This window comes from Petaurus breviceps, unplaced genomic scaffold (assembly GCF_028583685.1).
Source record: "Petaurus breviceps papuanus isolate PSGF00001 unplaced genomic scaffold, PetGlider_PUasm1.0 156, whole genome shotgun sequence".
Lineage (NCBI taxonomy): Eukaryota > Metazoa > Chordata > Mammalia > Diprotodontia > Petauridae > Petaurus > Petaurus breviceps.
This window is the reverse complement of record NW_027185720.1, coordinates 14,216,087-14,244,064: the sequence shown is the minus strand read 5'-3', so window position 1 is coordinate 14,244,064 and position 27,978 is coordinate 14,216,087. Positions and strand designations below refer to the sequence as shown.

General features: G+C 50.1%; 1 protein-coding gene and 1 long non-coding RNA gene across 3 annotated transcripts; one reads left to right on the top strand and one right to left on the bottom strand.

Moving 5' to 3' along the window:
- Positions 1-12: 12 nt before the first annotated feature.
- Positions 13-18,845, bottom strand: MAFF (MAF bZIP transcription factor F). The gene is made up of 3 exons (XM_069082135.1): positions 18,534-18,845; positions 3,905-3,971; positions 13-2,044 (listed from the first exon to the last, which is right to left on the bottom strand). Exons 2-3 carry the CDS (start codon positions 3,938-3,940, stop codon positions 1,598-1,600), a joined length of 483 nt encoding a protein of 160 aa, XP_068938236.1. The 5' UTR covers positions 3,941-3,971; positions 18,534-18,845; the 3' UTR covers positions 13-1,597.
- On the top strand, positions 18,650-25,103 carry LOC138156681 (uncharacterized). 2 transcript variants are annotated; one of them, XR_011167207.1, is made up of 3 exons: positions 18,650-18,771; positions 19,739-19,833; positions 24,751-25,103. It is a non-coding gene; the product is annotated as an uncharacterized lncRNA (long non-coding RNA). The 2 variants fall into 2 exon arrangements; XR_011167206.1 differs by lacking the exon at positions 18,650-18,771 and adding an exon at positions 19,087-19,639.
- The last annotated feature ends 2,875 nt before the right edge of the window (positions 25,104-27,978 follow it).

Genomic DNA, 27,978 nt, shown 5'->3' with positions numbered 1-27,978 from the left:
GCCACACTCATCTCAGTGAAAAAGAACTTGCTTTATTCAGAAAGTCTACAAAATACAGAGGCGAGCAGTGCTTACTGCAAGTCAGAAAATAAATAAATTCTGGGACCCCTGGGGGGCATTTTTCAGGGTCTTCTGTTACATATAGATAAAATGTGATTTATTTGCAGATATAAAATATAACGTCCAGCTCGTCCACTTTCCCACCCAGACTGGGCTCCAGTGAGGTGGGCTGGCAGCTGTTGCGGAGAATAACTTAGCTCTGTGCAATAAATAAAAAAGGGGGTTTGGGGCTGGATGAGGAGGGTGTGGTTGGGGGAGGGGAGCAGATGGGCAAGGGGAGGCTGGGGACCACATTGGCTCTTCCATGGAAAACAAGAAAGCCAGAGTCTCCGGTCCCCTCCCCAAAAGTGCTCACAAGAAGAGGGGCCCCAGTCCTCCTTCCTGCCCAGAAGCGGGGATCTCATGCCAGCCACCCCATCCCCCATTTTCCTGGGTTCACTGATACCCTGCATAGCCTTTCCTTCTCTCCAGCTCCAGGGCCCTGTCTTAGGGCAGACTGGTTCCTCCCAGAGACCCCAGCCCTCAGGGAAACCCAGGAGTAATTGAAATGCATCTCTGGGAGGTCCAGGGCCTGGGAAGATGGATGGGCCAGCTCTGGAGGAGCTATCTCAGCCTTGAGGGATACCTGGACCCCTTCTGAAGACCCCATTCCTCCAGCTCCCACCAGCCAAGCCAGGTCTCCGTCCTGCTCCCTAGGCCTCTGCTGCAGGGGCCAAGAGAACCAAAAATCCGGAGGAGATGGGGCTGGGACATCGCCCCTACCTGTCCCTCTGCTCCCTGGCCTGGGAGAAAAGGGCTTGAGTGCTTGCTGGGTCAGTTTTCCTGGGGGTGAGGATGGCCCAGGGGTCTTCACAGCACAGTCCTGAGCCTGTCCCCTCCCTCGGGTCCATTTTCCAGCCAAGGAAACTGGAGGGGAAAGGCAGGGAGGGCATGGGCAGCACAGAGTGGAGGCCGGCAGTGGAGGGGTGCCCCACAGGTCAGGTGCCCCACAGGTCGGAGCCTCGTTCATTTCACTTCCACAAATTTGAGGGGGTGGGTTGGAGGAGGGGCTAGTTTTGCTCCTCCCAATTTCTGTTTCTGAGCTACCCCTTCCCCCCCACGGGGAACGAGCTACCCCACCCCTTTCCCAAAGTAAGGTCCACCTCCAGTCCCTTCCGCCAGGCTCTTGAGGACCAGACCGGGGAAGGAGCGCTGGGCCCCGGCAGGGCAGCACGAGGCATGGAAGGGGGCTGGCCCCGGAGGATTGAACTAGGAGCTTTGGAAGGCGGGCCGGGGAGGGGGCGGGGCCTGGGAGGTGTTAAGGCTTGGACGAGGAGGCGGGGCATTGGGGAGAGGCTGAAATCCCATGGGGGGATGGGATCTGAGGGCGGAGCAAGGACCGGGCCACCCCGTCAGAGGACTGGAGCAGGGAGCCGGGGGTGGGGCCTTGGTGTGGGCGGGGCCGGGAGCCCCCTATCCGCGCAGGGATGGGAGCCCAGGGGCGGGGCCGGGACCCCCCATCCGCGTGGGAAGGGGCAGCGGGGGGCGGGACCCGCGGTCACGAGGAGCAGGCAGCTGGGCTGGTGGCAGCAGCCGTGGAAGCCGTGGCCGTGGACTTGACGATGGTGATGACGCTGGCGGGCGCTACCTTGGCGGCGGGCCCGCCGTGCGCGGCCACGGAGCGCGCAAAGCCCTGCAGCGCCTCGTACTTGGAGCGCAGGGCGTCGAGCTCGAGGCGCATGGCGGCGTTCTCGCGAGCCAGCTTGTCCACCTCGCGCTCCAGCTCGCTCTTCTGCTTCTGCAGCTCCTCCTTCTGGCACACGCGCTTGACGCGGCAGCTGGCGGCATAGCCGCGGTTCTTGAGCGTGCGGCGCCGCTGCTTCAGCCGCGCCACCTCCTCCTTGGACAGGCCGCGCAGGTGGTGGTTCAGCTCCCGCACCGACAGTGCCATCAGCTCTTCATCCGACAGGTGCGGGCCGGTGTTCTCGCCCAGCTCGCGCTTGATCTGCGGGGCCAGGCAGGGCGTCGGGAGGGCGTGGCCGGGGCCGGACACCCACACAGACGCGGACAGAGGACATAGACCGGGACACTGACATTGACACAGACACTGACACCGACATAGACACAGACATTGACACATACTGACATTGACAAAGATACTGACACAGACATAGACACAGACATTGACACATACTGACATTGACAAAGATACTGACACCGACATAGACACAGACATTGACACATACTGACAATGACTTGGACACTGACATGGACACTGGGGCCCACACCTGGCCTTCATCCTTCCCTTTCTCCTCTTGCCTGGCTCCTCTCCTCCCCCCATTCTTCTCTCATATTCTTTCCTCCCTCTCCCTGTTGTCTTCTTCATCCTTCCCTTTCTCTTCCTTCCTCACTCCTTTCTTCTTCCATTCTCTGCCCTCACCCTCTTCTCAATTTCCCTTCTCTTCCTTTTCCTTTTTTCCTTCCTTGTTTTTCACTTTCTCTCCTCTCTCCCTATTTTTCCCCATTCCCCTGCTCTTTTTTTTCTCTTTTCATTTCCTTCTATGTTGTTCCTCTTTAACTTCTACTGGCTCCTTCCCGTTCATCTTCCTTCTTCTCCCCTTGGTCCTACCTCGTCCTTCCTTTCCTCTCACTCCTTTCCCCTCCCTCCCTCTGCTTTTCTCTCCTCCTCTAACTTCTCTTTGATTTCTCTCTTGTTGTCCCATTCCTCTCCCCTGTCTTCCTTTCATCATCCTTCTCTTGCTGCCTTCTCTTTCCTTCCTTTTTCCTCCCCTTCCTCTCTGTTCTCTCCTCTCCCTCCTCTTTCTTCTTTCTGTTGCATCCCCCTTTCTCTTCACTCATCTTCCCTTTGCTTTTCTCTCCTTCCCCTCTGCCTCCTCGATCCCCTTTTACTTCTCCTTTCTTTCCTCTCCTCCTAACATTTTATCTGCTCTCTTTCCCTTCTGTTTGTCCCCTTCTACTTCTCCCTCTGATTTTCCTTCCTCTTGAGGACTCAATTTCCTCGACGGGGGACTAGAACCATAGGATCTCAGAAGGTCCTTTTCAGCTCTAAAACCAAACTGTGACCCTTACTCCCCCTTCTCTCCATTCCTCAATCTCTTCCTCATCTTCCCTCTCCTTTTCTCTATATTCTTTCCTTCTGCCTCTTCCCTTCCTGCCTCCTCCTTTCGAACCCTCTTCCAATTCCTACCTTCTATTTCCTGACACTAGGAGGAGGAGGGGTGGCGATGGGGAAGGGGGTGCCATGGAAGAGGTGAGGATAGAAGTTGGCTCTTTCTTTTAAGGCCCAGTGCCTTACACATCATAGGTTTGTTGGAAGGAGTTGAGTATATCTTCACCTCAGGCTTTCAGCAGTATCACTCACTCCCTACCTCTCCCTAGAAAGGTCCTAAATTTCCCACATTCCCTTTACCTAAGGGGACTGATCCTGGGGAAAAATATAAAACAGAAGAAGGACAATAGCTCTAGAGCCAAAAGGGACCTCAGAAGCCATCTGGTTCAACTCACTCATTTTACACATCAGAGGCAAACAGGTGAGGTGACTTGCCCAAGGTCACTCAGGTAAACAGGATTTCTCCCCTGAAATCTGTACACAGTAGTTAACAAGCCCTGGGCTAGAGAATCCCCAGGTTCTATTTTAACTCTAAAGTCTATGGTCTGCAGCTGCTGAGGACTTGATTAGAAGTCAGGAACTCTAAAATCTAGGACCTTGGAACAGAACACTAGAGTCTGGAATCTTGGGTCCAGGGAGCTAGGAGAAGTCTAGAACTTGGGGGCCTTGACTAGCTTGGGGTGAGGAGCAGGGAGTAAGCTGGGGACACTGCAGGAGGGGAGACTGGGCTCTCACCTTTAATGCTTTGCTGGATAAGGTGTCCGTAGACATTTTGGGGGCAGGCACCCTCAGGGCTGGAGACCTGGAGAAAAGAAGAAGCATTATTGTTCCAACCCCCGACTTGCTTTTCATCTTAGGGCTGAGTTCATTCGTGATTGGCGCGAGCTGTATCCATGGACCCCCAGCCTCAGACTTCCCCCTCTGAAATCCCTGCCCTTGGAGTCATTCATTCATCAGCACAGGGGAGGCGCCTACTGTATGCAATCGTGACTGCACACTCCTGGTTTCCTTGTTCCTGGAGAGGCTGAGGCAGGTGGATCATTTGAGCTCAGGAGTTCTGGGCTGTTTGGGTGTCTGCCCTAAATAGGGACACTGAGAGGATGAGCCGAAGAACGGAGGCAGGGAGACCCAAGTCTCAAAAAAAGAAAGAGAGCCAGGGTTCCTGTCCTCAGAAAGGTCATGGTCTAGGAGGCAGACTGCTACATGGAGACCTAACTACGAGGCCTCATAAATGGACATGACTAGAACAGACTCAGTAATGGGGCACAGTGCACAGCCCTGCATTCAATGTTGGGAAGACCTGAGTTCAAATCCCGGATGTGCCACTTACTAGCTGTGTGACCTTGGGCAAGTTAATTCTCCTCTGTGGCTCAGTTTCTTTTTCTGGTCAATGAGGGCTATATGACCTGTAAGGGCCCAGTCCAGTGACCCACCCAGTGGGTGAAATCTAGAGTGGTCCCAGGAGCACTGGTTTGGGTAGATGGAGCCAGTCAGCTGTGGGGCAGGGATAATAATAAGCCTAAGTGATCAAGGGCTGATTTTATTAGTCCAGGGAACTCCCAGGAGGAAACTCCCTACACCAACGCAGATGATCAGCAACTCAGAGCACTGAAAGACTGTGACTTGTCCAAGGTCACACAGCCAGCATGTGTCAGATGTGGGACTTGAGCCCAGGTCATCCTGACTCTAAGGCCGGGTCTCTACTACACCACACTGTCCTTGTGCGCACACACCTGCCCCCTTTGAGTGACTCATGTGCCCATCTCATTTGATCCCTCTGTTGGGTTAGTTAACTGGGTAGCTCATTAGACAATGCCAGGCCTGGAGTCAAAAGAGATTCATCTTCCCATTTCAAATCTGGTCTCAGACGCTAGCGATGTGACCCTGGCCAAGTCATGTAACCCTGTTTGCCTCAGATTCCTCATCTGTAAAATGAACTGGAGGAAATGGCAAGCCCCATTTTTGCCAGGAAACCCCCAAATTGCCAAGAAAACTCCAGATTGGGTCACAAAGAGTCAGACGTGACTGAAATGGCTGAACAACATGGAGGAAGGAACTGAAGCATGGCAAAGGGGAGTGGCACACCTTTTAATGGGGGGCTGGATCCCCAAACCAGGCCCATGCCCAGCAGAGATGCTGTGAGGTCAGGAAAGGACAGTCTGGTGGCCACAGCCTCTTCCTCCCACCTCCCACCCTTCATGCATCTCTTTCCTTCACAGGGAGGGCTGAGCCATCAAGTGGAAGGCAAGGCTGGGGGATTCCTGAGCCCCCCCCCCCCCCCTTGTCACCGATCTCCCAACAACCCACCAGTGTGGTGCAGTACAAGGAGCCTCAGTTTCCTCATCTGTAAAATGGGGAGAATAATCACACCCACCTCAGTAGAGTGTCGTGAGGTCCAAATGAAAGTCTTTGTGAAGTGCTTTGCAAACTTTAAAATGTGAGGGGAATTCCAGCTGTAATAGTTGTTACTTCTATGTCAGCCAACAAGTATTTACTAAGGGCCCTGTACATATGTTATCATTAATGACCCTGCATTATTAGCATCCTGTGATCAGCCAGGGGCCTCCCCATGAACGCTCGGCCTCACCCATCCCTCCCAACAGCTGACTTGTTTCTTCCGTCCAGTGAAAAGAGAATTCCAAGGGGGTCCCTTTTCCCTTTCTCCCCAGAGTGTTCCTACTTAGGCCTGGTGCCTCCCTGACATCAGATCCCACTTTGGAGGAGGAGGGCTATCCCACGCACCGCTGGGGAAGGTGGCTTTTCTAGAGGCTGTGAGGAAAGTGACCAGAGCCTGGGCCAGAAGCAGCCCCTGGCAGCACTTCTGGGGGGCACAGGACAGCGGTAGAACATCCACCTGGATGGATATCCCTAGTGGGTTTCTCAAGGCTCCTAAGGAATCTTTGTAGTGCACCACAGTCGTGAAGCCCAGAGACTGGCAATTGGCTTGTTCCAGGCCACATAACACAGTGAACCCAAGGCTCCTGGCTCCCAGACCAATTCTCTTCCCTGCCACCCCCGTACTGTGAAGCCCCTTGTGTAACAGGGATACCTTTTCTTCGCTCTTGAGCATCTGTGGGGCAGGCCCTGGCTGGATCTAGAATGAGTAGGGTCCTCTGATCCTTCCTCATTTAACACATGAGGAAGATACATGGAACAGGTTATATGAGCCTGGCTTCTCATAGGGAATTCATAGGCCGGAAGGCACCTCAGAGGCCAGCTTCTACATCCCGAATTTTACCAGTGAGGAAACGCAGGCCTCAAGAGGGAAGGTGACTTCCCTAGGGTCACTTAGTAAAACATCAGAGGTGGGCCTCGAACCCAGGTCTGATGACTCCAGAACCAGTGTTCTTTGCCCAGTACCACACCACTGCCCTTTATTCAATCTAGCAAGCACTCAAGTGCCTCCCCTGTGCCAGTGAGTGAACAAAGCATCTATTAAGTGCTTACGGTATACCAGGCACAGAGCTGGGCCCCTGGAGATGCAAAGACAGAACAAACAGTCCCTGCCTTTCATTTAAATGGGGCCAGCAATGATAGGAGCACAGATCTGCAGCCAGGAGGGACCAGTGAGTCCCCAGCCGCACAGCTAACCAACGCAGAGTGTCCAGCAGTAAACCTAATAGTCACAGGGTTGGGGGAGGAGGTAAGCAAGGCTTCAGGTTTGCCCTGACCAGGCCGTCCCTTCTCTCTAGACAGCAGGGAGCAGGCAAGAGGCCTGGCCCTCAGGCTTGGTACCTCATCTAAGAGCTCATAGCCTCATTCCCAGAAAGAGGCTGAGAAGAGCCCCAGCTGCCTAGCTTAGGGTTAGAAGCAGGCGCCCAGTCACTGCTGGTCTCAGTTCTCTCCTCTCCCTACTCCACCAGCTTCTTCAACTCTGCCCCGTGTACTTTTCCACACTTCTCCACCCCCACCCCAGGGTGTCCCTTCTCATTGCAGCTCACGTTCCTCAGCCTAACTCCAGGGTCATGGAGTTTTCTTCCCCATCAGGGTGACTTAGGCAGAAGTGGGGAGATTCCCCCCAGGTTCTCAGAAGCTCCTTCAGGAATAGAGGGGTGGGAGGAGAATGGAGCCCAGAGGGAACCAAGGCCATTCCTGGTGGGAGGGGAACAAGACTCAGAGGAAGCCTGAGGAGGAAGTTGGTGACCTAGGAAGTCCCCCAGGAAAGCACAGCGTCTCCTCCCATCTATGTCCCGTCCTGGGAGTCCATCAGAGCCCATGGAGGAAGGAGTGGGCTTTGGCATCAGCCCTCTGATGAGTACATCCTTCCACTACCCCCAGGATTCCTGGTTGAGGGGAAGGCCTGCCCCCAAGCAGGCCCACAGGGTTAGTTACTGGTCCCAGCTCCAGATTGAATTGGAGGGGCCTCTGGGGCTCCCAGCCTGGGGCCCAGCACCTCTGGGGTCTGCCAAAAGGGTATAGGGACAACCTGGTAAATATGTTATCCTACTGAAGAGACACCAAAACACAGCGGGCAGAAAACCAGCCTCAGAGCCCCAAAGTCCCAGGTTCAAGTGCAGTTTCTGGCACTGACCTCGTGTGACCTCTCTGTGCTCCTAGCAATGTCCTCAGACCACACTTCAAAAGAGGGGCAGCCCTTCCCTGATTGAGGGGAGTACTGGAGCCAGGTCCCATCCCCTCCCTCTAGCCTGTAGAGATAGCCTGTCCCCCACAGTGACCTTCCAGAAGCTGGGGTCTGAGCACGTCACACCTCTACTCAAGAATCTCCCATGGCTCCCTGTCCTTTGCTTGGCATTCAGAGCCTCCCTTCCTACCTTCCCAGTCTTTTTACCCCATACTCCCCACCATGCACTCTTCAGTCAAGACCCTCCATCTCTAGACTCCGGCCAGTCTCTCCAGCTGCCCCTCCCCATCCCTGGAAGGCCCTCCTTCATCATCTCCACCTCCTGCCTCCCCCGGCCACCTTCAAGTCCCAGCCAGGATCCCACCATCGAAAGAAAGTGAAGAATATTGCACATATCGGGGCCAAGCTGGGAGCTGTCATTGTCACGTTTTCAGGGCAGCGTTTATACTTTGGAAATCAGCAAATGCCGATCGGGTCAGTTAGTTATTCTGTTGACTCTGAGGAAAGGAGGAAACGTGGATATATTTGGAAGTAAAAACAAAAGTATTAAGTTTTTCATAAAGAATTTCAAGAACAGCCGAGCCTCAAAGCTCCACCTTCATGCTGGCCCTACCCCCATGTTGATGACCTCCCTGAGGTCACCAGCTCGTCCCCAATTGGGGATGGAGACCACCCAGGCTGTGGAGGTGAGGAGCCAGGATAACAACAGCTCCAGGGTGCCAACCTCCAGGCCGGTGCCCTGCGCAGAGGGCCTTTGGCCCCACAACACACCTATGGAGACTCGGGCTTGTTGGGCCCTCACTTCCCTAGGAGAGTGAAGGGAGGTGGGCGATGATGACAAATAGGGGAGGGGGAAATGTGTAAGAAAAACCACCCCGTCCACACTCCACCCACCTGGGCCAGGAGCCAGGAAGGGTGGCATGCATGAACGGGAGAGCCAGAGGGAGGGCCTGCTGGGGGAGGAGGCGAGGCTGGGAGCTGTCTCACAATGATTCAGCACAGCCCAGGCAGGTCAACGGCCCTGGTCCCCACCCAGAGGCTCCCTCGCCTGGGAGTAAGTGATGATCCCAGGAATCCCATGCTAAGGGCCTGGTGAGCGCTTCAGTGGGAAGCCAGGGGAAGATAACCAAGGATGGGGAGAGGCTTAGAACTTCCCACAGGATGTAAGCAGCACCCTGGTATAGGACAAAGGCCACTTTGGATGTAGAACCTAGGGACCTGGGTTCCAATCCTGACCCTTCCATGTGACCTTGGTCAAGTGGCTTTTGCCGCCCTGAGTGTCAGTTTCTTCATCTGTAAAATGAGACAGTTGGGCCAGATGGCTGAGGTCTCTCCCAGCTACAGCCTGGGGCTTAACTGGGTCTTTCTTAGAGGGCGAGTTAGCTGTGGAAAGGGGAAGGGGAGGTGGGATAGCCTTCCTACAAGAGTGAGCAAAGGTCAGGGCTGGGGGCAGCAGCCTTCCAATTCCTTCCTCCTCACCTATGGCCTGGACACTTACGATGACTTCCTAACCAGTCTCCATAACTCGTGTCTCTCCCCTCCAAGCTGACTTTCAGGATGGCATAGGAGAGCCCGTGTCTCCTATCCCTCCTCTCCTCAAGATCCCTCGGTGGCTCCCCATTACCCAAAAGATGACACAAACTTCTTAGCCCAGGATCCCAGGGCCTCTCCATTCTGTCCCTTCCATGAACTCTGTGCTCCAACCAAACCAGTCAGCCAGACACTCCCTAATCTCAACTTGCTATTTCCTTCCACAATACATTTGTCCACAGGGTCCCTGTGCCTGGAATGCACTCACTTCCTCCTCCCCTGTTCTTCATTCAAGGCTCAGCTCAAGGGCCTCCTCCCCCATGAAATCTTCCCTGATCCCTGAAGCTAGAGGGCATCCTTCCCTCCTTGAATCCCAATAAACATTTATTAAACGCCTACTGTGTGCTAGGTGCTAGGGACACAAAGACAAAAAGCAAACACAAAACGCGACAAACTGTACTGCTCAGGAGGCCTCAGTTTCCTGCTTCCTCCCAAAGTTTTCTCGGCGCAGCTGGGCACACAATTTAGCCTGCACTGTGGTTATGTCTTAAATGACCTGTTTTAGCTTTCTGTCTCCCAAGGGCCTAGCACAGTGCTAGACTATTGTCCCAGAGAGGAAAGACAAACATTCATGGAATAGAGAGGCAGTCAGACTTTGGGGTCAGGCCCATCATCAACTTTGGGGAAAGTAAGGTGACACTTTCAGGGACACTTGGAATAACTGCCTTGAAAGGCATCTGGCTGACTTGCCTCACTTTACAGGTGAGGAGACTGAAATCAAGACAGGGAAAGTGCTTGGCCCAAGGTCACTCATCTGGGAAACTTTGGTAGGAGTGATTCGACCAGGAGCCATTGAGATGTGGTTCCCAAGAAGGGGGCTGTCCACTGTCCACTGACCTTTTTCCAGAGAGTGTGCGAAGGAGAGGGGCCAGCTCTAGACATTCAGCTTGGAGAAAGAGAGACAAGAGGTCATCTAATCCAACCTTCCCCAGCCTCCACTTTACAGACCAGGCCCAAAGAAAATAGTACCATGCCCAAGATCACACAGGTGTTAAATAGCAATTCAAACCCAGCTCCTCTGACTCCAAGCACAATGCCACACAGCCATTCAGCCCAGTTCTGCCTTTCCCTGGCCCCTTTCCCATCTCTTCTCCCTTGCTCTGGCGGTGGCTTCCTCGGCCACATCCCAGGTCCTGGCTGAGGCTCGGCTCCTTGCCCAGGAATGCTCAGCTGAGTCAGACATGTCCTGCAGGAAAGCCTCAACGATGACGGAGTCCTGGCCTCCTTCTCCGGCCCCTGCCTGCTCTCCTCTTCCTCACACATCTTTGGCGGAACAAAAATGTTTGTGGAATGAAAAATTATTTGGATCACACCTCTGTCTGCTGAGCAGGGCCAGGGCAATTCAGGAAGATGCCCAAAGAGCTGGAATCTGGGGAAATCATGGGATCATTGAGGCCAGCACAGTCGGACTGCTAATGCAGAGGCAGTATGGAGGCCAGACTTAGCGTCGGGAAGAGTTGGGTTCAAACTCCTTTCAGCTCGAGATCTGGCTGGATAGTAGCTAACGCTACTTGACATATCTTCTCACATTTGATCCTCTCAGCCAAACTGGGAGGGAGTTATTATTATTATTCCCATTTTGCTGATGAGAAATGACTTACCCAGGATCATACAGCCAATAAGTGTATAAGGCAGAATTCCATCTTCCTAGCACATATAAACATTTAATAAATGATTGTTAGTTGAATGATTTATTGCAGTTAAGCAATTTGATGGACCCCTGCAGGGAAAGTTTTTGAAATGTACCAACTCCTTCCCTTATCTACCACCCTTGCCCCACATTCATTGACTCAGGTTGGGGTATAATCAAATTTGCCTAAAGCATGGAGGGAAGAGGGGAGTCATTATAGTAGACCTTAACTTAGTAGGCCTGTTCAATCAATAAATGACGTTGTGGACCCCTATTGGAATCACTGAAGTCATGGTATTCTTTAGACATACAAACTCCTTGGGTTAGCATTTAGACCCTTTCACTGTCTGGCTCCAACCTATCTGTCATCCCAGGTCTATTGCCAACCACTCCCCTTCATGGTCTCTCCATTCCAGCCAAACTGGCCTGCTTGTCTACCTCCATTCATGACATTCCATGTCCTCTCTGGGCTTTTTTGCACAGACTGCCCTTCCCACCTCCCCAGCCTGGAATGCTTTTCCTCCTTACGGCAGCTTCTTGTAAATCCTAGCCCCCTCCAAGGCTCACCTCAAGTGACAAGAGTCCCTTCCTGATCCGAATAATTGTTAGGGACGCACTCCCCCTCCAATTACCTTGTATTTATTTGGTATTTACTTACATATTACTTATATTTGATTCTGGAAATAAGAGGGAGCTCCTGTGGCTCACTGAGAGCAGGTGGGAAGGGGGGTGTGGAATAACATGATAAGGGTTTTAAGAAAATCTCTTTGGTGGCTGAATGGGGGATGAGCTGGAGGGCAGGCAGATCTGCCGGCAGGTTAGTGCAACAGTTCAGACATGAGGTGAACACCAAGGTGGGGACAGTGTCAGAGGAGAGAAGGGGCTTATGCAAGAGGTGCTGCAAAGATGAAATTAACAAGAGATACTGCAAAAGTGGAATCCACAAGAAGTATTGCAAAGGTGAAATCAACAAGAGATGCTGCAAAGATGAAATTAACAAGAGATACTGCCACTGCAAAAGTGGAATCCACAAGAACTATTGCAAAGGTGAAATCAACAAGAGATGCTGCAAAGGTGAAATCAACAACAGATGCTGCAAAGATGAAAATGGCAAGAGATGTAAACCTGAAATTAACAGGCCTTGGCAACAGCTTGACTATGGAGTATGGGAGAGCATGAAGAATCCAGGATGGCTCTGAGGTTGGGAAACTGGGGACTGGGAGGCTAGCAATGCTCACTACAATGATAGGGAAGATAGGAGATAGGGAGAGTTGGGAGGAAGATAATGAATTCTGTTTTGGACACATTGAGTTTAAGATGTCTACTGGACATACACTTCATTAAATTAAATGGAATTTTATTTTTCTGTTGATGTTTTGCTTAATCTGCTGCTGAAAGAAGTTTGCCTTCTCTGAAAACACTTTCAATGAAAACGGGGGAGGGGAGGGAGGCCTTTAAATTTTGCTGTCAAACACTTTGTAAACAGAAAGGTCTTTCTAGGATCACAGGATTCTTGGAGCTCTAAGGGACCTGAGAGATCCTTGAGTTTGTCCCCTCCAGATAGGGACTTGTCCAAGGTCACATAGAGAGTCCATAGGCTAGGGCTACCTCCTGCCTCCCAGGCCAGGACACTACCAGTGGCTACCTCTGTGCTCCTGGTCACTTATAAAGGCAGCACAGCTGACCTAAGTGATTTGTTGGGGGGAGGAGGGCAGGCCCTGACGTTCTTTCTGGGGATATAAAATTGACAAGGTCTGGGCCTGTTCGGCACATGGCCTATGAATGTGTCTGCCATCACTGATACTATAAAAATCCCTCTTGGGTCCCTTGTAGGAATCCTGCCGCAGACTGCCCCACCCCATGCTGGCAGGCCGCTCTGTCTCTGACTCTCAGTTGGTTTCACCCATCCTGTGAGCACAGAGAGAAAAAATTTGTTTTCCTCTACCTCTGGAGCCAACACAATCAGCCAGATTCCAAGATCGAGACAGCAGGGTGGGAGACAGTGGCAGATTTGGAATCTGAGGACACAGGTTCACATCTCAGCACTGCCACATGGGACCTGAGGCAATTTAGTCACCCTCTGAAAAATGAGGGGGCTGGACCTTGTGACCTCAGAGGTCCTGCCCAGCGTTGCAGTTTCTGTGATTCTGAGGCATAGGACAACAGATCCCAGCATGCAAATGGAGAAGAGAGTGTGAGCATCAGTCACAGAGGCAGATGTAATCTCAGCCCCACCAAGGAAGTTCTGTTCCTAAAGGGGCCAGGGTCAGGAGGTAGGGCACCCTTGGCTCCTCACTGGGGCCCAGAGTTCTGTTCATCTATATTCCATTTGACCAGAGACCACAAGCCCTTTACTCCCCACTCTGGCTTTCTGGTCTGATTTGGGGGATGCTACCTGTCCTACCTTGAGAGTGAGTCATATCAGAATCTAGCTCTCAGAGCTAGAAGGAACTTCCACAACCACCTAGACCAGGGGTGGGGAGCCTGTAGCCTCGAGGCCACATGTGGCCCTCTAGGTGTCGAGTCCTAGACTGACCTGCCTGGTCAAGAATCCCTTCTCCTTTTTAGACAAGTGGTCATCTAGTGGCCACTTGGAAATTTTCCATGATTTCCAAGTTCTCAGACTTATAATCTCATCAATTAAGGGACTCTCTTCAATGAGACAAATCTCAATTTATCCAGTCACTTGGAAACTCACTATATCCCTATCTACTCAAATCCAGCGGGCATTTTTAAAGCACCTACTATGTACCAGGCACTGGGGATACAAAAAGAGGCAAAATACAGTCCCTGCCCTCAAGAAGTTCAAAATCTACCAGGGAACAACAAACAAACATGTGTAAACAAGCTAGATACCAGATAGATAGGAAATAATTAACAGAGAGAAGACACTGGAATGAAGGGGTGTTGGGGAAGGCTACCTATCAAAGGTGGGACTTTAGTTGGAACTTTAAGAAAGTCAGGGAGGTCAGTGGGGAGGGAGAGTGTTCTGGGCATGGGGTGTGGGTCAGAGAAAAGGCCCAGCCAAGAGATGAGGAAGAGCCAGGCCAGGGTCGCTGTATTGAAGAGTCCGTATTGGGGAGTAAGGTGTAAGAAGGCTGTAAAGGTGGTAGGGAGGGGCACTAGGTTACAAAGGATTTTATATTTGACCTTAGAGATGATAGAGAGCTTCGTGGGCCTCAGTTTCCTCATCTGTAAAAAGAGGGGCTTAGTCCCTTCTAGCTCTTGCTCTATGACCCTTGACCTCTCTAGTCTCATCTTTAAAATGAGAGGTTGACTGGCTTCTAAAGTCCTTCCAGCTTTAAATGTTTGACCCTGGGATTCAGAGTCTCTTTCCTCCAGGCCTCAGTTTTCTCTATCTGTAAAATGATGGGGTTGTATTGGATGACCTTTGAGGGGGAGGGGAATGAGGTCATAAAAAGTCTTCTATAGGAGACAGGCTACGAGCCTTGAATGGAGCACCTGGGGACCTATGGGCCCTCCATTCCATCTCTGATTGGGAAGGAGTTTCCCCTTCCATGGAGCCCAGTTCTGCTTCCTCATGACTTCCCCTAACTGGTCCTAGTTCTGTTCTCTGCCATTTAAAAACCTGTGAGGGATAGACACACCTCCCTCCCACCAACCCTCCAGCTTAAGGCTGTGGACACACTGGCCACATCCTATATGGGGCCAGTCTGGGTATCCCCTAGTCACTGAATGTCAGAGCAAGAAGGAACCTGGAAGATCCTGGCCAGCCACACACATTTTTACGTTGAGAAAACAGAACCCAGAGAGATTTGTCTATTCATTTCAGAGCCAGGAATGGAACTCAGGTCTCCAGTCTTCTGGCCCAGCATTCTCTTCACTACATTCTAAAGGACAGCAGGGTTAAGAAATTACTTTGAGGGGCGGCTAGGTGGCGCAGTGAATAGAGCACCAGCCCTGAAGTCAGGAGGACCTGAGTTCAAATCCTGCCTCAGATGCTTAACACAAAAACTAGTTGTGTGACCTTGGGCAAGTCACTTAACCCCAACTGCCCTCCAAAAAGCAAAAAAAAAAAAAAATTACTTTGAAAAATCCTAAAACTTTAGCAAATAACTGGGGGGAGGGGTGGCATTCTTAAGGGCCCCCTTTAATAAACTTAGCAAAGAAGATGGCTAGAGATGTCCAGGATGGGCAGCTGTGGATGGCTGCTCTCTGGTCGCTGAAGGAAACTCCTGAATCATGGAGGTCACTAATCTACTAGGATATTTTGAGCATTATTAGCCAATTGTGGTTTAATGCAGAAGGCACAGGGCTCTGATTCAAAGCCTAAGCTACCAATCTTGGGTCTCCCACTGACTCCCTGGGGCAAAGCAACTGTTCCCTCTGGCTTCACTTTCCTAATGTGTAAAACAAGAGAGTCAGACTTCATGATCTCGAAGCTCCCCATCCAGCTCTGGCATTCTCTATTCTAAGGTCCCTCAGAGCCCTGACATCCCCTGTTCTAAGCTCCCTCCCAGCTCTGGCATTCCCTGTTCTAAACTCCCTCCTAACTCTGACATTCCCTGCTGTAAGCTTCCTCCCAGTTCGGACATCCCCCATTCTAAGCTCCCTCCCAGCTCTGACATCCCCTGTTCTAAGCTCTTTCCTAACTCTGATATCCCCTGTTCTAAGTTCCTTCCAAGTTCTATCATTCTGGGATTCCAGAGCCATTTGCTGAGCACCTACAGGACTGTTTATTGAATTGATTTGCCTGAGCCAAAGTCCATGTAAAAGTACATGATCTCTTCAGAAATGTTCTCATGAGTTTCTCTAACTGTACTGGTAGGGATAACCTGTGATTTCATTGGTTTAGGGAACTCCCAGGTGAAAAAACTCTCTCCCAAGGAAGGATGATACCTTCTCTGCAACTTATAGAAATACCTAAAGCGCTGAGAGGTTGTGCTCACTACACCCCAACACCATGTTAAAGGGCATGTAGTCCAAGCCCCTGCCTCATGGCTATTCTCTACACCAAACTGGGCAAGGGATCTTGCAGCTTCTACCTGGAGACCTTTCACTAAGCCAGGAGGGAGCCTGGTCCATGGTCGGGCAGCTCCAACCATTAGAAACTACCTCCACAACCACACAGAGTAAATAGAATCTCTGTCCCCATCCCCTCTACAACTATGTTTCAGCTATTCAAAGAGCATGACTGTGTTCCCCAGAGATCATCAATCTCAGAGTCACCAGACCCTAGTTTGAAATCTGGTTCTACCACTTAGTGTGGACAAGCATTTAGCCCCTCAGCCCTAGTTTCTGCAGCAAAATGAGACAGTTGAGCAAAGGTCTGGGGTTCTACAGCTATAATCCCAAGGTCTAGGAGCACAGTACCCCCAGCTCTTTCCAGGAAACCTAAGACCTCAAAGCTTAGGGATCCCCTGATTAGGCCCTGGATATCCCCTCCCCAGTTCAGTTGGTGCTAAGGTGAGGAGGAGGGGGCAGGCAGACATGCTCAGGAGAAGAGTATTGTTCTACAATGCACAGGAAGTGGGAGGAGCTAGAGACTTCGACCTACAGATGCCAGGGGTAGGGGGCACAGATGACCCAGCAGTCCTGAGGTGGGGCTCTCCGGACCACTGGGCAGAAACAGGTGCATCCTGGTTCCTTTAACGTTTGTGCAGCTTCTGAGACTCCCTCCCCTCCCCCCCACCTCCTCACATACGAATTAACCCCTTCACTCCCTGTCTGCTTCCCTCCCACTTCCCACCCCCTTCCATGGCATTGGACACACCGAGGTGTGTATACTCTGGATCTCGGTGTCACTGGGTGGGGACTCTGCCAGCCCAGCTGGGTCCCCACCTTTGAACATGGAGCTCTCAGCTCTAGTGTTCTGACTTCTCCCTCTGTCTCCTCCTGGGGCCCCTTCCTTGTCCCTCCCAGGACGTAGCTAACACCTGTATTCTGGGGGAAAGCCTGGGCCCCAGAAGCCCAGGGTTTCATTGCAGCTTTTGTTGCTGTGACCTGGAGAGTCAGCTACTTCCTCTCTGTGGAATGAGGGCATGTGGGCAGCTTGTGACCTTGGGCAGGTCCCCCCTCTGAGCCTCAACTTCTCCATCCATAAAATGAGGAGGTTGGATCAGATGACCTCTGAGGCCCTTGCCAGCTCTAAATCATATCCAAGCACAGGTGGGCTAGGTGCCAAGCACATGAGGTGTGTCCTCTCAGGACCTCAGACAAGTGTTTCCTGATCCATCGCTCCAAGTGGGAGGGGCCTGGGGCTGACCCAAACCCTCTCCCCAAGGCTTTGAGGTGGCCTTAAAAGACAGATGGGTCTAATTAATGGGACCTTGCCACTCCCCAGTCTTCACCGAGCGCAGCTCTGAACAGTCCACGAAGGTCACACAGGTCTTGAGTCTGGATGGGAATTCTGGCTCTTCTACCTAATTAGCTGTGTGACCTTGGGGAAGTCCGTTGGCTTCTCTGATCCCTAAACTCCATCAAGGGGCATAAACATCCCAAAGGAACCCTGTAGGGGGAGGAGATGAGGGAAACACCAAGGTCAGGGCCAGGGTAAAGGGAAGGAGGGAAGCCAGGAGACCCTGGCCGCAGCCAGAGCTCGGGCGGGACAGGACGCTCCCTCCGGGCGCCTGGGGGGCCGGCCCACTCACTTCCTCCTCCTCCTCCTCCTCCCCCTTCTCCTGGTTGAGCTAATCCGTGTTTGCGTGCGCAAGTGTACACACACACACACACACACACACACACACACACACACGAACAATAAACGGAATGTACACATTGGATCACGCACGCACGCACACTCTCCCCACGGGCGCCCAATGTAGCTCCCCTGGCCTCCCACCCGCCCCGCTCGTGGCCCCGATGGGATGGCTTATTGTGGCTAAGGAGGGGGCATGCTTCTCGACTCCCAAGTCTGCCTTCCTGGCCCCCCAGTCAGGAACCCCTTCCACAACTAGCCAGCCTGTTAGCACAGATGAGGAGCGGGACGGAATACACAGACTCCCCAGCCTCAGCGAGGTCCCTTCTGGCTCAGACTCGGGTGGGGTGGGGGGAGATAGACAAGCACTCGGCCTTTCCTCCCGCTACGGTGGGGGGGGGGGGGGGGGGGGGGGGGGGGTGGAACAGTCACCTTCACTTTCAGTTCTCCCAACTTCAGAGAAGTATCTTTCGTTCGGAGGTGGGGAAGGAAGACAGACACTCATCCCCCGCCTCTGTATACCAACCGGGGACTGGGAGCGATTAGCACATCATCCTCCACTCCCCACCCCTACCAGCAAGTGCCTCCCGAGAGGGGACAGCCAGCCAAACTATTCCGACCTTACCCCCCTCGCACTAGGCCCAACCTCCCCAGACGAGAGTAGGACAGACAGACAGGTAGACAATCTCATACACACACACACACACACACACACACTCCCTATCCAGTGCCCCTCTCCCAAATTTCCAGGAAGCCAGGGTTGGCAAGGGAGCAAAAAGCGGACAGGAAGGGATAGAAGGGGTCACTGTGCGGTGGAAGGCTGCCGCTGGACAGCCGAAAGAAAGGCCGACCTCAACCTTGGAGGCCCCCACGAAGGCGGCCTCTTCCGCGCATACTTACTTACCCTGGCTCTCCTGCTCGGTCTGGGAGACTCTCCTTGCTTCCCCTCTCCCTTCTCCTCTCCTCTCCTCTCCTCTTCCTCCGCCGTTCCGGGGTGATGGGACCCCCTCGGCCTCCAGCCACCGCCTCCCGGGGCCGTGCTCCGGGATAGGACTCGGGGTCGGGCAGTCGAGAGTGGAGGCAGCCTGCTGGCGGTGAGGAGCGCGGGACACGGCGAACGCAGCGATCTGCTGAGTTGTAATGTGAGTTTCCTGGAATTACTCACTCACAGGATTCCTTTCATTCATAAAAACACAGTCATGCGCTGACGTCACCCCTCGCCGCCTCTGTTCCAGCCCCACTCCCCCCCCCGGGGGGAGGGACGGGGCGGGGCTGGCCCAGGAGCCCCGCCTGTTTCTTAGTGTGGCTCGCGTGGGAGGGGGAAAGAGCCGGCATTTTGGTGCTGGGCACTGCGGGGCTGGGCTGAGGCAGGGGAAGGCGAGACCCAGCTTAAAGGGGGGCGGGAGTGGGCATGCAGCCTCTTTCACGGTCTCCTAGCAGTGGTCACAGCTGAAAGGGGCCTTAGAGATCCAGACCACTCTTTTATCGGTGGGAACGTTCAGAGGAGAGACTTGGCCAAGCTGTATCTGAGGTGTAGAACAGACAGGAACCTTGGAGGTCGTCTAAATCGGCCCCGCATCTTTGCAGATGAGGAAACTGAGGCCCAGAGTGTCGGGGCTCCTTTTTGGTTTTGTTTTTATTTTTTAATATTTATTTCATTTTATTCTGAATTGAACAAACATCAAATACGGCGTACAATGGAGAACAGGGGGGAAAGGGATTGCGAGACATCTTGGTCTTTCCAGCCAACATCTACAAATCCAACGCGTTCTTTTCAAAGCCTTCTGGTTTCCCCGTTTTCTACTGACCATACTTCTTTGCATTTGAAGTCCTTCCCTCTTTCCTTACTTCCCCGTTATCCACCCGCATCCCAACTCCCCCTCCCCCTACTGAAAGAAAAGCAAAACCTTTTTATCAAATATAACTAAGCAACACGAATCTCCACATTGGCCTCATGTCCGAACACGGGTCTCATTCTACACCTTGCCTTCACCACGTCCCTGTCAGGAGGTGGGCAGCTTGTTTTTGAAGATTTGATCCTAGAGGTAACTGGGGGCCACCGAAGTTTATTGAGTAGGGGAATGACGCGGTGCATTTCCTATGCTTTAGGAAAATTTCTGGCAGCTGAGTGGATGGCAGACTGGAGTTCTGAGAGCCTTGTAGCAAGGAAACCAAGAAGGTTACTGCAATGATTCAGAGGCAAGGTAATGAGGGTCAGCATCAGAGGAGTGGAGGGGGTATGTGGGAGAGACATTTTGAAAGGGAAATCGACGTTGGATATGGGAGGTAAGAGAGGGAGGGAAGAGTCCCAGATGCCTCCTAGATTGGGAGTCTGAGGGACTGGGAGGATGGCGGTGCCCTAATCAGTAAGAGGAAGGGTCAGAGGAGGGGAAGGTTTAGAGGGAGAGATAATTTTGAACACATTGAATTGGAGATGTCCGAGGGACCCCTCGTTCAAGATCTCCAGTCTGCAGTTGCAGATACAGGACTAGAGACCTGAAGAGATGCTAGGACTGGATAAATCCATCAGAATGAGTTATCTGCACAGAGATGATCATTGAAACCAGGGCATCTGATGAGATCAGCAGTCAAAATGGCCTGGGGTTCTATTCACTGCCCTCTGCATCTGTTCATACAAGTCTTAGCAGGTTTCTCTGAAGCCACCCTTTATGATGTCGAAGGGATTTTTCTAAGGCCACACAAACGGATACCAAACACACTTGGTTCTATGCTCATTCACTCTGTCCTGGATCGCAGAAGCAGAACTGGGGACAGAACCCAGGCCTTGTAGCTCCAAAGCCAGAGGCAGCCCTCAGTGGTCAGTTTTAAAGGATGAGATTGTGAGGGACAAGAGGGGAGTGTATTGTGGGGTGTATTCTGTAACAACTGAAGCAGAGCTCCTGGGACTGTAGCAGAAGCAAGAGCCTGATAGAAGGTTGGGAAATTGTGCTTTTTGTGCGAGGCTGTCCAGTTGAGCACCCACTGTAAAAGACTGAAAAACCACAGGATGTCAGAGCTGGGAGGGACCTTAGAACACAGGGCAGGGAATAACATTTATACAGCGCCAGCCTGTATGGGTATGTTCTATGTGCCAGCCATAGGGTATCTCATCTGATCTTCACAACAAGTCTGGGAGTGAGGGGATGCTACTAGCCCCATTTTACAGTTGAGGAAACTAAGGTAAAGTGACTTGCTCAGGGTCAAACAGCTGGTAAGTGTCCCAGGTTGGATTTGAACTCAGATCTTCTTCACTCCAGATCCAGTACTCTATGCACTGCAACATCTCACTGCCTCATGAAATATCAGAGCTGGGAGAGCTCTTGGAAACCTGGATTTTGATGCTGGGAAGGGCCCTAGAACATAGAACATGGAATGTCAGAATTGAGAGAGACTCTAGAACAGAGACTGGAAGAGGTGGGAAGAACCTTAGAACAAGGACGTTCAGAACATGCAGCATCGGAGCTAGAATGACCCCTCAAAGACCATCTCATTTAGCTCCATCTGTCTATAGATGAAACTGAAAACACAAGGAGAGAGAGGGGCTGATGCAAGGCCATGCAGCCAATCGGAATTTTCTGGCATTAAACATTTGAATTGGTTTTTAGGGCCATTCCAGGGAATGTGTCCTTGGGAGCTCCCCTGGAAACTTCCAGGATTTCCAGAGAATGAATGAAATAAATGAGAAAAAAAAAAAGCATTTTTTAACCATTAAACTATGTTCTTACTAAGCAGGGGGGATAAAAATACCCACTTAAATCGGGAGAGAGAACACTTCAGAGTCCAGTTTAGGGCATAGGACACAATCTACAAGTTTGGGGTACTTAGCAAGGTCAGATTACATTGCCTAAGGGTCCAGATAGGTAGACACTGTCTAAGCTGAGACGGATGTGTTCAGGCTTAACCTCATAAGTTCAAGAAGTCCTGAATCCTTTGGGTTGGAGCTGAACAGCCTCAAAGGGTCGTGGCAGCTCTTTCAGAACTCTCAAAGAGCATGAATTGACCCAAGCCTAGCCATTTTATTAGAAGACACAGACCAGGAGTTGTCTGGATAGTACCAAGCCAAGGTGAAACACCTACCCTAATAGTGCTACCCTATGCTTTGGCCCAAGTTCAGAAAAGAATGAATACAAAAAAGGTTGCAGCTGGCCACGTCCTTGTGGCCACGTGGAAGCCAGGTGGCAGGTGGAGGTAATATCTCCCTGCCCAACCCCACTGGCCAGATGAATTGTGAAAACAAGTCCTGCATGATTCAAAACTGAAACGGAATAGAAGGTCAGGTAGATTTCCTTCAAGTTACCAGTTCCTGTGACTCAGCCAATTAGGGGATTCTCCATCATCTCAATTTTGACCCCTTTTACAATGAGTCATACGGGTGGCCAGAAGCCAGCCCTGGAACTCCCACATCAAAGTGGCCGGGAGGCTCTGGGCATGCTCCGTGTTATGGATGGCCCCTGTAGAGCCATCCAGAGACTCCCAACCCCATTTTATAATTTCATAAATTAGTTACCAATTCAGTTTTTCTGAACTGCTTTTTTTTCTTTCTTTATTCTTTGTTACAAGGGGTGATTCTGGGGAATAACAGCTCACATTTATAGAGCTTATTATGTGCCAGGCGCTGCTTGTTCAAGAAAACCTCTTATCTCGCCTTGCTGTTCTCTGTAATTCTGCCTTCAGTTGGGTAGATCTGTCCCTTTCTCTTTCCTTTTCTCCTCAGCCTCATCAGACAGCTGTTTTGCTTTCTTTCTCTTCTTTTTCTTTGGAATTTTTTTTGTTGCAACCATCTGTACAATATTGCAGACCTCTGTCTACAGTTCTTCAGTTCACTCTATCTACCAGATCTAATACCTTAAATCTATTCATCACCTCTGCTTTATATCCATAAGGGATGTCATTTAGGTCATACCTGAACAGTCTTTTGGCTTTCCTCACATTCTTCACTTTAAGTCTAAATTTTGCTTAAGTCAGCTCCAGGTCATGTTTGGATAGATTGTATAGGAACTTCTCCACCTTTGGCTGCAAAGTAGACAGCCAGCTGATTTCTATATCACCATCTGGTGATGTCCATATGTAGAATTGCTTTTTGGGTTGTTGAAAACACTCTGTGTGTTGGTATGACCAGTGAGTTTATCTTGACCAAACTCTACTAGTGTCTGCCTGCTTCATTTTGTACTCCAAGGCCAAACTTGCCTGTTATTCCAATCTTTCGGTTATCTTCTTAGCATTCCAATCCCCTAGGATGAACGCAATATCTTTTTTGGGTCTTATTTTTAGAAGATGTTGTAGGTCTTCATGGAACTGGTCAACTTTGGCCTCTTCAGCATCAGTGATTGGAGCATAGACTTGTATTACTGTGATGTTGAACATTTCCTTCAGAAAAAAAATGGGGATGATTAAAGACAAAAATAGTAGGGATTTAATAGAAACAAAAGAGATTAAGAAGAGGTGGCAAGAGTACATAAAAGAACTCTATAAGAACATCAGCAGTGGTTACTGATCCAGTCAAACATCTTGGAGAATCAAGTCAAGTGAGCCTTACAGGCATCACTAAGAATAAGGCTAGTGGAGGTGATGGTATTCCATCTGGGCTATTTAAAATCCTAAAAGAGGATGTTGTTAAAATGCTATACTCAATATATCGTCAAACATGGAAAACCCAACAGGGGCCACTGGATTGGGAAAGATCAGTTTAAGTCTCAATCCTAAAAAAGGGCAATGCCAAGGGAATGCCCAGATGACCAACCAGTTATGCTCATTTCAGACGCCAACAAAGCTATGCTTAAGATTCCTTAAGCTAGGCTTTAGCAATATGTGAGCTGAGAATTACCAGAAGAGCAGGCTGGTTTTCAAAGAGGCAGATGAGCTAGAGCCCAAATGGCCAACATCCACTGAATTATGGAGAAAGCAAGAGATTTCCAGGAAAAAAAACAAACATCTACTTCTGTTTCATTTACTACACTACAGCCTTTGACTGTGGATCATGACAAAATGTGGCAAGTCCTCAAAGAGATGGGAGTACAGATCATCTTGAAGAACCCAACATGGAACTGATTGGTTTAATATTGGAAAAGGAATTAAGGTGGCTGCATATTGTCACTTTATCTGTTTAACTTGTAATCAAAAGCTGCTATCAACAACCTTGATATGCAGATGATACTACTCTGTTGTCAAAGAATGAAGAGGAACTTTTTTTTTCTTTTTCTTGGAAAGGAAGGAAGGCCATGACAAATCTGGATAGCAGACTAAAAAGCAGAGACATCGCTTTGCCAGCAAAGGTCCATACAGTCAAAGCTCCGGTTTTTCCAGTAGCAACGTACAGCTGTGAGAGTTGGATTATGAGGAAAGCTGAATGCCCCACAACTGATGCTTTCTAATTGTGATGCTGGAGAAGACTTTTGAGAGCCCTTTGGATAGCAATGAGATCAAATCAGTCAATGCTTTAAGAAAGGAATTCAGGATATTTGCTGGAAGGTCAAGTATTGAAGCTGAAGCTTAAATACTTTCAATGAGAAGATTGGAAAAGACCCTGATGTTGGGAAAGATTGAAGGCAAAAGGAGAAAAGGACAGCAGAGAATGAGAGGGATAGATGGGGTCATGGAAACAATAAGCATGAACTTGGACAGACTCTGGGAAATGGTTGAGGACAGAAAGGCCTGGCACACTGTGGTCCATGGGGTCACAAAGAACCACTCAACAATAACATGTACTGGGCACTGTGCTAAATGCTTTACAATTATTATCTCATTTGACCCTCCCAACAATCCTGGGAGAAAGATGCCATTATCATCCCCATTTTGCAAGTGGGGAAACTGAGGCAAGAAACCATTAACTGAGTTGCCTAGGGGGGCACGTCTGGTAAATATATGGGGGGGGGGGGGGGATTTGAATTTAGATTTTCCTGTATACAGGACCAGAGCTCTGTCCCTTAAGGGAGAAGGGAGGGATGTATTTAAAAATAAAAGACATCAACAAACATTATCTTTTATTTTTTAAAATGGGGTCCGGAGTCCTCATGGCCAGGGCACAGCTGTGCAGGTGACAAAGATGGCGTCATTTTTGTCTGAACACTTTGCATCGTGTCTATGTTGAGTTCTAACCCTTACTTTTCCCTTGACTTGAGCAGGAGAGAAGCTGTGTGTTGCCCTAGAGGGAGGGAGTGAAGACACTCTTGGATTCGAATTCTGCCACTGCCACTGACCTAGTCTGGCTATGGACAAGTCATTTTGCTTCTCTGAGACTCTACCTGTTCCTCTGTAAAATGGAATAATAATACCTCTCATCCCTGTCTCACAAGGACTCTTGTGAAGCCTCAATGAGATCGTGTGCTTTGCAAACTTTGAAGCAGTTATAGAAATACCTGTTGTGATCCATACTTCAGCCCTTCAGCTGTGTGACTGCTCCCTTCACCAACACAGATCTCAACCCCCCTTCTGTTTGGTAAGGAATTCTCAAGAGCAGCTCTGACCAAAAAAAAAAAAAAAATTCTGTCATCCTGAAGAAAACCCGGGGTCCACCTCTTCAGAGCTTGCATTTCATGGGCCCAGCCTGTGAGAACTCAGAGCTCCCTTGGCACCGCCATGAGGCATGGGCTAGGACCGGTTACCGCTGATCATTACGACATCGGGATAAAGTAGCCTGCTTTGCCCTAAGTCAATGATTAGACCACTGTCCTTGGTGGAAGTCTGTCCTCCTTCCCCTGTCCACACAAAGGAAACATGACAGCAGCAGCACAAAGTTGACGTGACCTCGTTTGTAGTGCGCAGCACAAAAGGGACGGAGAAGATTCGGGATCTAGTTTGTTTCTCTTCATTACCTCACGCGGCCCAACCTTCTCGGGACGCTGGATTTAGCACAAGAGAAACCCTGATCTATTTTGGGAAGCTGAGCTTTGAAAAAAAATTACATGTTTATCAAAAATCCTACTTAAAAACCTACCTGGTGTGCTCCCTCTGTGGTGATGAGCCCTGGGTGGCTCATGTCCCGGCTTTGTTTCTTCCCAAATTCACCTTTCTGCTCATGGCACTTCCTGTCTAATGCCACCTCCTTCCCCCTAGTTTCTTGTTCAAATCCTATTCAGATGTCAAGGAGACCTCCAATCCTTCCTCCTCCAAGAAGCCTTCCCTGACCACTCCTACCCAGAGGAAACTCTGGCCTCTATCTTAATTATAGAATCTCTGTGGAGATACTTCTCCAACTCGCACTTGAACTGGTGGGCTGGGCTCCCGGGGGTGGCTGCTACTACCCCTCAGATTCTAGAGGTAGCCCCAAGGGGTGCTCTTTTTCTTTTTTAAAGTAGTTTTAGAAAACGGATTTACCAAGAAAGTATTATATGAACATTCCCCCCAAACAGGGGGTGTGCTCTCCCTTTGTGTAGACATGGTTTGGAGGAGGGATGGGCTCCAATTCAAAGAACAAAGATACTAAGGCACATGTGTGGCAAAGGAGTGTCTCCCAAGGCCCAGAACATTCTTTGTAGAGTCCTCATGATATTTCTCTTGGGTGTAGCTTCCTGCTAGGTGGGCAGCCCACTTAAGCCCAAAAGGTCTGAGTCTCTGTTGAGACCACAGCTGGTCCTTCTCTCTACCCTGAGGGCCTCGCTCCCCTAAACTGTCTCTTTCTACTTTCATCTGTAGGCACTTGTTTGTCCTAAGCCTGGGGTCACCGAGGGACTCTAACAAATTAGCTGGGCACTCCCATCTCTGAGTACTCATTCACCTAAGATCAGTAAAGAATAAACACAAAAGAAACAAAGAGGCCACTTGCACCTGGATGGGTCTGATTTAGTCTGAAGGCTTTCTACCCTTCCGTGGCTCAGTTCAAAGCAATCCTACCCTTTATTGCCTCAAGGGAAAAGAGACTGAAAGCTGTGGATGGGTCACTCCTTTTGTTTGCTCAGAACTCCTGAGTCATCAGTCATTCCAGCTTTATAGCCAATAAGAAGACTTGGTCATCACCCATGCAGTAGGAAAGGTATCCTAACCCTTACCCCTGTGAAAGTTGGGTTGACTTTTCCTTAAGAAGTATTGAGCCCACCCTTGAGACTTGGTTGGGTCAGGGGAGGTGTTGATATCATTTCCTGGTTGCCTAAATACAAAATAGTCACGGGGAGCTCCAGGAGCCTTCTCTAATGCTTAGCTGGGCAAGGGAGTGTCTCCAGTTCTCCTGTAATTACCAAACCTCCTCTTGGTAACTGTGGAATGACCTATGAGGGCCTCGTTCTGTTCCAGCATTGGTTTGAACCTAGACTACCGGTGGACTGGCCTGAGCCAGCCTCCGCTCAGAACAAGACAGTACCAACAATGTTGAGTTACTGGTGACCAGAAACCTTTTCCATGTTGTTGGATGGCAAGCAGGAAGAAATCTTCACCTGTTTGAAGGACTGGTCCTCATAGGCCAATCCTCCCCATGCTACATAGTCATTACTGGGCACACTGTGCTAAGTATTTTACAGTAATATTTTCAATGGACCATTACAACACTGCCGAGGTAGGTGCTATTATCCCCATTTTATAGATGAAGAAACGGAGGCAAACAGAGGGGTCACACAGCTAGTGTCTGAGGTCAGATTTGAACTCAGGTCTTCCTGACTCCAGGCCCAGCACTCTATCCATTGTGCCACCTAGCTGACCCACTGATGCGTGTCTTAATTATTACTATTGTTACCCCCCAAATCCCACAATCAGATCCTACACTCCATGACTCTACACAGACATCAAGCACTTTCCTCTTCCTCATCCTTTTCTACTTAATGTAGGATTAAAAAAATTTTTTTGTTTTTTAATGATTAAAAATAAATGATTAAATTTTTAAAAATTTAAACAAATTTAAAAATGATTTAAAAAACAATTTTCTCTTCTTACGACTTTTATCTTAGCAGTTTTCTATGAGTGATTCTGAATCCAGGTAAGTAGTCATGTGACAGTAGTAAAAATAGCTCACATTTGTCTTCAGGGCTTACAAACCACTTTCCAGACATCGTCTCATTTGAGCCTCACAAACTCTGTTGACTCATTTTGCAGATGAGGAAGCTGAGGGTCAAAGAAAGCAAATGGTTTGCCCAGGTAGTTAGTAAATATTTGAGGTGAGATCCAACCCAAGTCTCCTTGACTTTCTGTCCATCATCCTACCTATTGGGCCAGCCTAGTGCCTGCTTTGGGGAACCGCTTCTCTGATGGTTTAACATTTGTTTTTAAAACTTTGATTTCCAGATTCTTTCCCTCCTTCCCTCCTCACTCACCCCTACCAGGAAGATAAGCAATTCAATATAGGTTGTACATGTGTAGTTACACAAAACATTTCCATAGTAGATATATTGTGAAAGACTAACTATATTTCCCTCCATCCTATCCTG

Coding starts and splice junctions, on each gene's coding strand:
- MAFF (XM_069082135.1), bottom strand. CDS start 3,940: ATGTCTACGGACACCTTATCCAGCAAAGCATTAAAG. Junction 2,045..3,904: donor TATCCAGCAAAGCATTAAAG/GTGAGAGCCCAG, acceptor CTGGCCCCGCAG/ATCAAGCGCGAGCTGGGCGA.